Here is a 9,293-nt window from a genome sequence, read left to right on the forward strand (position 1 = left end):
GCTCCGCTCCTCATTCCAGCTCCGCTCCTCATTCCAGCTCCGCTCCTCATTCCAGCTCCGCTCTCATTCCAGCTCCGCTCCCTCACTCCAGCTCCACTCCACTCCTCTCTCCAGCTCCACTTCAGCTCCGCTCCTCATTCCAGCTCCAGCTCCTCCTCACTCCAGCTCCACTCCACTCCCTCTCTCCAGCTCAACTTCAGCTCCACTCCTCACTCCAGCTCCACCCACTCCTCTCTCCAGCTCCACTTCAGCTCCTCCTCACTCCAGCTCCACTCCTCTCTCCAGCTCCACTCCACTCCTCTCTCCAGCTCCACTTCAGCTCCACTCCTCACTCCAGCTCCACCCAGCTCCACTCCTCTCTCCAGCTCCGCTCCTCACTCCACTCCTCTCTCCAGCTCCACTCCTGTCTCCAGCTCCACTCCACTCACATCCTCTGACTCAATGATACAACAGTCACTACACTACCTCCACCCATACCATCTAACATGTTAGGCCTGGTTGAATGATACAACACTACCTCCACCCATACCATCTAACATGTTAGGCCTGGTTGAATGATACAACACTACCTTTGCCCATGACCATCTAACATGTTAGGCCTTTGAATGATACAACAGTCACTATCTCCACCCATATGCCATCTAACTATATTTTAGGCCTGGTTGAATGATACAACAGTCACTATCTCCACCCATACCATCTAACATGTTAGGCCTGGTTGAATGATAACCAAGAGTCCAAGTTAATCAGAATGATATATTCCAATTAGAGAAGGTAATAGAATGGAATAACATGTGATATAACATGAAACTGTCTTGGTGACATCATCCAATCATTAAAACCCTGTGACTCATAACACAAAGGACAGAGAAATAAAAAGCCAGGCTATTGGATTAAAGTCTTCGCCTGGTTATAATAAAAACCATTAGACAACATAAAAACAACAGGCTATCGGTGGGCACTAGTCCTGTTAGGGGCTGCAACGGGCATTACACACTTTTGTTGCAGCCCAGCACTAAACCCAACTAGCTATAGCGAATCAAGGACACAGTTTCCCTCCAAGGCAACGTTGAAACATCTTTCAGTAGCCGTCTCCTGTCCAACAACTCAGCCACCAGATGAGAGGAGCGACATCAGACAAACGACTGTTATTGAGCTTGTTGATTTATGGAAGACCACATCTGAAAATAACCTTGTACAGGAAACCAAACCACATTCCCAAATCACATTAACAAGAACAGGACCTCATTTAAGACCAGGACAGAGCATCCAGTCACTAAGGCTCTTGTGGAGAAGGTGGGTAGCTGAGAGGTGGAGGACAGAGGTCATTAACATGTTAGTGTCACTAGGCTTTTCCACTATTACAGCAACCACATGGACAATTACAGAAATCAAATCAAATTGTATTGGTCACATGCGCTCGAATACAACAGGTGTAGAATTCACAGTGAAATGCTTACTTACATAAACACCATAAAACACATTCCCAAAGTTACATGACCAAGGTTCCAGGTTGGCTTGGCCATTCCCAAAGTTACATGACCAAGGTTCCAGGTTGGCTTGGCTCCACCCATACCATCTAACATGAGGCCTGGTTGAATGGAAACACTACCTCCACCCATATGTTAGGCCTGGTTGAATGACCAAAGTACCATCCATGTTAGGCCTGGTTGGATACAACATTCCACCCAAATCTAACATTAGGTTCCTGGTTGTGATACAACATTTTATTTAGGCCTGGTTCCAGGATACAACATTAACTAACATGTTAGGCCTGGTTGGCTTGATACAACATATCACCACAATACCAGTAGTTAGGCCTGGTTTTTATGTTATGACCAGTTCTAACATGTTAGGCCTGGTTGCCATGATACAAAGTTGCTATCTGACCAACCCAACAGTTAGGCCCAGACACAAAGGTTTCATGACCAAGGTTCCAGGTTGGCTTGGCCATTCTACAACATGTTAGGCCTGGTTATGATACAACACTCTGTGAACCAAAGTTAATTCCACCATGTTTTTAGGTTCCAGATTGGCTTGGCCATTCCCAAAGTTAGGCCATGACCAAGGTTCCAGGCCTGGCTTGGCCATTCCCAACACTACATGACCCAGGTTCCAGGTTGGCCTGGCCAATGATACAAAGTTACATGACCTAAGGTTCCAGGCCTGGTTGGCCCCAACAGTCAAGACCAAGGTTAACATGTTTTCATGTCATAATACCAACCATCTAACATGTTAGGCCTGGTTATTTCCAAGTTACAGATGATAGGTTCCAGGTTGGCTTGGTAATAGAATGGAATAACATGTGATATAACATGAAACCAAGGCAATCATTAAAACCCTTGACTCATAACACAAAGTTACATGATAAAAAGCCAGGGTTGATTAAAGTCTTGGCCATTAATAAAAACCATTAGACAACAGACATTCAGGTTTAGTCCTGGGGGCAAAGGGCATTGACCTTGTTCCAGGCTGAACATTCCCAACTCAGCTATAGCATGACCAAGTTTTCCAGGTTGGGTTTTTAGGCTCATTCCAACAACTCAATTACCTTCAGTTAACTCAGCTTCTTCACAGTGCCAACTCAATATCAGGTTCCAGATTGGCTTGTTGCCATTCCCAAAGTTACATGACCAAGGTTCCAACCAAACCCATTCCCAAATCACATTAACAAGAACAGGACCTCATTTAAGACCCAGAGCATCCAGGCTAAGGCCATTGTGGAGAAGGTTAGCTGAGAGGTGACCAGAGGTTCCAGGTTAGGCTTGGCTTTTCCCTATTACATTGACCACATGGGTACAGAAATCCAAATTGTATTGGTCCAGCCCGAATACAACAGGTGTAGAATGACAAGTGAAATTCCATTGGGTAGCCATTCCCAAAGTTACATGACCAAGGTTCCAGGTTGGCTTGGCCATTCCCAAAGTTACATGACCAAGGTTCCAGGTTGGCTTGGCTGTAGAAAAGGGAAACTGATATTTGCCCAAAAGTCCAGGCACAAATATTATAGTTGTATTTTATTTCCTACAGGAGTAGTTAACTGAAAGCTGTGAGCCTGTTTAGTTATATCACCACAATAGTAGAGGTTTTACTAGACCAGCTGTACTGAGGAAAGGTGAAAGCCAACCAGAACCCAGACAGAAAAGGTTTCACGCAGCACTTGTTGTTTAAATAAACATTTTATTATGCTTTTCAAAATGAGATAAGATAGTATTTCATATATGGGTAGTAAGCTGAATGCTCTGTGAACACAAAGTCACGTTTGCAGTCTGGCCCCAGACAGTGAAGGGTTAACACATTTCATGTCATAATACTAAGATAGTATTTCCTACAGGGGGGAAGGTTGCTGAATTGTGTGAGCTTTAAAATGTTAATGGAGAGCCGTTCAGAGCCCAGACATTCAAGAGTTTACACAGCGCTCCTTGTTCAGGCTGAACAGCATCATGCCATAGCACTTAGCACCACACTAGGTTTGGTGTAAGAGAGACCAATCAGAGCAGGGCTTGCGTCCCCCCCCCCCTGGAATGTTATCAGCTAACTAACTCAATTACCTTCAGCACTTAGAGCTCTGTCACAAGATTAAGCTCTTCACAGTGCCAACTCAATCAAGCACTTTGGCGAGGGGGAATAATTTGATGTTCTATTTCATTGGGAGGAGGAATCGTTTGTTGTTCTCTTTCAAGCCCTGCAGGTCCTTTAGTGATGAGGTGGGCAGCCCTACAGGTCCTATAGTGATGAGGTGGGCAGCCCTACAGGTCCTATAGTGATGAGGTGGGCAGCCCTACAGGTACTATAGTGATGAGGTGGGCAGCCCTACAGGTCCTATAGTGATGAGGTGGGAGCCCAACAGGTCCTATAGTGATGAGGTGGGCAGGTCCTATAGTGATGAGGTGGGCAGGTCCTATAGTGATGAGGTGGGCAGGTCCTATAGTGATGAGTTGGGCAGGTCCTATAGTGTTGAGGTGGGGCAGGTCCTATAGTGATGAGGTGGGCAGGTCCTATAGTGATGAGGTGGGCAGCCCTACAGGTCCTATAGTGATGAGGTGGGCAGGTCCTATAGTGATGAGGTGGGCAGGTCCTATAGTGATGAGGTGGGCAGGTCCTATAGTGATGAGGTGGGGCAGGTCCTATAGTGATGAGGTGAGGTGGGCAGCCCAACAGGTCCTATAGTGATGAGGTGGGCAGGTCCTGATGAGTGATAGTGAGGTGGGCAGGTCCTATAGTGATGAGGTGGGCAGGTCCTATAGTGATGAGGTGGGCAGGTCCTATAGTGATGAGGTGGGCAGGTCCTATAGTGATGAGGTGGGCAGGTCCTATAGTGATGAGGTGGGCAGGTCCTATAGTGATGAGGTGGGCAGGTCCTATAGTGATGAGGTGGGCAGGTCCTATAGTGTTGAGGTGGGCAGGTCCTATAGTGATGAGGTGGGCAGGTCCTATAGTGATGAGGTGGGCAGGTCCTATAGTGATGAGGTGGGCAGGTCCTATAGTGATGAGGTGGGCAGGTCCTATAGTGATGAGGTGGGCAGGTCCTATAGTGATGAGGTGGGCAGGTCCTATAGTGATGAGGTGGGCAGGTCCTATAGTGATGAGGTGGGCAGCCCAACATACAGATCCAAAAAGGGACTTTGTGGTTGTGGCAGTGAAACAACACACAACTGCACATTGTACATTGCAAACCACAATCTCAGAGGACAAAGGATAACGCCTCAATGGACACTGTTCTGTGCACACCCAGGACACGTGACTAGATAGTGTAGGGTAATGTAGTCTAGTGATAGTGTAGGGTAGACAGTGCATAGTGTAGTCTGCTTTAGACACAATGAGAGCAGGACTGTCATCAGGGAACATGGTTAGTCACAGTGACCTCAGTCTACAACATCCGGTGTCAAAGTGGATCAGGCCAAAGTGACCATCTGGTCTCTTCAGCACTCAGCCTGTGTGTGTGAGTTAATGAGGTCAGAGGTCAACTCCTGAATGTCAAAGATCACATCAAAGCCTTTTCCAAGAACACAGGAGGGCGGTCTAGGGTTGTCCAATTACCCTCCTGGAGTTTCACTCCAACCCTAAACACTTTATTTGACTAATTAGCTGCTGGCCAGGACCTTGATTTGCTACACCAGCTGTGGTACATCACTATCACAGAACCAGAGTTGTAGAACCCTGATCGAGACACTAAAGGAGCCCCACATACTAGATTTGGTTTGCTTCTAGCGGAACTTGGCTAGGTGAAGCGAACGTCTGTGCCTTGCATACTGCCTTTAAAAGACCTTGGCTTGTAATTCTGTAATATAAGACAACACCTCTCACCATAGGATGAACCTCACCCGGGACAGATTGAAGAAAGGTCCCAGTAACACTACTACTGCAGTACAGTACTGTTAGATACTGTAACGGCTCTCTTCTATCTCCTCCTCTGACGAAGAGGTAGAACAAGGATCGGACCAAAATGCAGCGTGATGATGATTCATGATATATTTTAATGAAGGAAACCTATACATACAGAAACTACAAAAATAACTAAATGAAATAACGAAAACCGAAACAGCCCTATCTGGTGCAAACACAAAGACAGAAACAATCACCCACGAAACATTCACAGAATATGGCTGCCTAAATATGGCTCCCAATCAGAGACAACGATAATCACCTGACTCTGATTGAGAACCGCCTCAGGCAGCCATAGACTACGTAGACACCCCACAAAACCCCAGGACAAAAAAACACACCACAATAACCCATGTCACACCCTGGCCTGACCAAATAAATAAAGAAAACACAAAATACTAAGACCAAGGCGTGACAGATACAGTGGTACTACTCACCATAGGATGAACCTCACCGGGACAGATTGAAGAAAGGTCCCAGTAACACTACTACTGTAGTACAGTACTGTTAGATACAATCAGTTACAGTGGTACTACTCACCATAGGATGAGCCCAGTGATGACAGCGGTCCAGGAGACACAGCAGGAGTCAGGCCTCTTGGTCTCCTCCTCCTCCTTCCTGCAGCAGCACACACTGGTCAGGTAGACAGACAGCAGCAGGAGGCTCAGGACTAGTCCAGCAGCTGATATACAGGCTAGGAAGACCAGAGACTGGGGAGGACGGGGAGGGAGGGAGGGAGGGAGGGGAGGGGAGAGAGGGAGGGAGGGAGGGAGGGAGGGAGGGAGGGAGGGAGGGAGGGAGGGGGAGGGAGGGAGGGAGGGAGGGGGAGGGAGGGAGGGAGGGAGGGAGGGAAGAGAAACTGAGAGATGAGCATGTTATAATACATTTATTATTGACTAATAACAGGAATAATACAACTTCCACACTGAGATAACTTATTTGCAAAGCACCATTTCTTCAGACAACCAGCATTTATTATCATGTCTTGTCCTGAGGTGATACAAGCCCTGTGATTGGTTACTGTGTAGAGTGACCCCACTCTGACGGAAAGGAAGACACTGGAATCAAGTGAGTCTAATATGAAAAGATATACTGGGTCAAAAGTCACATTTGTTTCATCAGTCATCATCACTAGAAGGTCTCTGTGTGAAGCCAGAGATAGGGAGAGAGATAAGGGGAGGGAGAGATAGATGGGGGAGGGGAGAGAGACAGAGACAGAGTCAGAGAGACAGAGAGAGAGAGAGAGCTGGGGGGAGGGGGTGGCTCGCTGAATACACCCCAGGATCGTATTCAGTAGGGTACAAAGTATTAAAAATACAAAAATGAACATGAAGGTTTCTCATTGGACAAGTCTTGGTATTCCTTCTCTGTGTTATCAGTTTGGTGTTTAATGAACATGACCTGGTGTTGCTGGTTTAAGAGATACCTGGGGTCTAATGAATATGACCTGGTGTTGCTGGTTTAAGAGATACCTGGTGTTGCTGGTTTAAGAGATACCTGGGGTCTAATGAATATGACCTGGTGTTGCTGGTTTAAGAGATACCTGGGGTCTAATGAATATGACCTGGTGTTGCTGGTTTAAGAGATACCTGGGGAATTTGACCTGGTGTTGGTGGTTTATAAGATATTGGACTAATACTATTAACATGTGTCATTCAACAGACACTTTTATCCAAAGCAACTTACAGTCATGCTCACCAACATGCATCCATTTTACATATGGGTGGCCCCGGGTCTCTGATCCACAACCCTGGTGGTGTAACACCACTCTCTACCATCTAACCCACAACCCTGGTGGTGTAATCACCACTCTCTACCATCTGATCCACAACCCTGGTGGTGTAACACCACTCTCTACCATCTGACCCACAACCCTGGTGGTGTAACACCACTCTCTACCATCTGACCCACAACCCTGGTGGTGTAACACCACTCTCTACCATCTGATCCACAACCCTGGTGGTGTAAGCACCACTCTCTACCATCTGACCCACAACCCTGGTGGTGTAAGCACCACTCTCTACCATCTGACCCACAACCCTGGTGGTGTAACACCACTCTCTACCATCTGACCCACAACCCTTGAGGTGTAATCACCACTCTCTACCATCTGACCCACAACCCTGGTGGTGTAAGCACCACTCTCTACCATCTGATCCACAACCCTGGTGGTGTAAGCACCACTCTCTACCATCTGATCCACAACCCTGGTGGTGTAAGCACCACTCTCTACCATCTGATCCACAACCCTGGTGGTGTAAGCACCACTCTCTACCATCTGATCCACAACCCTGGTAGTGTAACACCACTCTCTACCATCTGATCCACAACCCTGGTGGTGTAACACCACTCTCTACCATCTGATCCACAACCCTGGTGGTGTAAGCACCACTCTCTACCATCTGATCCACAACCCTGGTGGTGTAACACCACTCTCTACCATCTGATCCACAACCCTGGTGGTGTAACACCACTCTCTACCATCTGATCCACAACCCTGGTGGTGTAACACCACTCTCTACCATCTGATCCACAACCCTGGTGGTGTAACACCACTCTCTACCATCTGATCCACAACCCTGGTGGTGTAAGCACCACTCTCTACCATCTGACCCACAACCCTGGTGGTGTAAGCACCACTCTCTACCATCTGACCCACAACCCTGGTGGTGTAACACCACTCTCTACCATCTGACCCACAACCCTGGTGGTGTAAACACCACTCTCTACCATCTGACCCACAACCCTGGTGGTGTAAGCACCACTCTCTACCATCTGATCCACAACCCTGGTGGTGTAAGCACCACTCTCTACCATGACCCACAACCATCTGATCCACAACCCTGGTGGTGTAAGCACCACTCTCTACCATCTGATCCACCCAGGAGGTCGGGTGTTAGTGGCGGAAACAGTACTGATCAGAGGCTGCTGGAGTTTCAGCTCAACGTCAGGTGACAAAGCCGCCTCCCTCCAAAACAGTCTTGTGATTCCCTGACTGAGGTTACCCTCAGAGCATGAATGATGGAGGGATAGCCAGGGTAGGAAAGGAGAGAGAGTGAGAGAGCGATGGAGCAAGCGAGAGAGAGAGAGCGAGAGAAATAGAGAGAAAGAGAGCGAGCAAGGGAGAGAGAAATGAGAGAGAGCGAGAGAGAGCGAGAGAGAGCGAGAGAGAGACAGAGAGAGAGAGCGAGAGAGAGAGAGAGAGAGAGAGCGAGAGAGAGAGAGAGGGACAGAGAGGGGTATAGAAAGCAGAACATGGGGGGTCTACTGTAGCCATGTCTTTGTTTTTGAGATTAGGTACGCCGGAAGTTTGTACCTTTCATTTTGATGAAAGTGATCAAACATAGTGTACTACACAAGTACAACTACACACAGCCATTTACACAAGTAGATCTACACACAGCCATTTACACAAGTAGATCTACACACAGCCATTTACACAAGTAGATCTACACACAGCCATTTACACAAGTACAACTACACACACAGCCATTTACACAAGTACAACTACACACAGCCATTTACACAAGTACAACTACACACAGCCATTTACACAAGTACAACTACACACAGCCATTTACACAAGTACAACTACACACAGCCATTTACACAAGTACAACTACACACACAGCCATTTACACAAGTACAACTACACACAGCCATTTACACAAGTACAACTACACACAGCCATTTACACAAGTACAACTACACACACAGCCATTTACACACGTACAACTACACACACAGCCATTTACACAAGTACAACTACACACACAGCCATTTACACAAGTACAACTACACACAGCCATTTACACAAGTACAACTACACACAGCCATTTAAACAAGTACAACTACACACAGCCATTTACACAAGTACAACTACACACAGCCATTTACACAAGTACAAC

At 47.1% G+C, this 9,293-nt stretch overlaps 1 protein-coding gene across 1 annotated transcript in view; it reads right to left on the reverse strand.

Moving 5' to 3' along the window:
* The window catches only part of LOC127930354 (protein tweety homolog 2-like), a 35,558-nt gene extending 28,481 nt beyond the window's left edge, over nucleotides 1–7,077 (reverse strand). Inside the window, exons 1-2 of the mRNA XM_052520026.1 lie at nucleotides 7,072–7,077; nucleotides 5,926–6,095 (exon numbers count right to left, since the gene is read on the reverse strand). Of these exons, the coding sequence (XP_052375986.1) occupies nucleotides 5,926–6,095; nucleotides 7,072–7,077 (176 nt within the window). The remainder of the gene's footprint in view (nucleotides 1–5,925; nucleotides 6,096–7,071) is intronic.
* Nucleotides 7,078–9,293: the final 2,216 nt, after the last annotated feature.

The sequence above is a fragment of the Oncorhynchus keta genome, chromosome 5 (assembly GCF_023373465.1).
Source record: "Oncorhynchus keta strain PuntledgeMale-10-30-2019 chromosome 5, Oket_V2, whole genome shotgun sequence".
Classification (NCBI taxonomy): domain Eukaryota; kingdom Metazoa; phylum Chordata; class Actinopteri; order Salmoniformes; family Salmonidae; genus Oncorhynchus; species Oncorhynchus keta.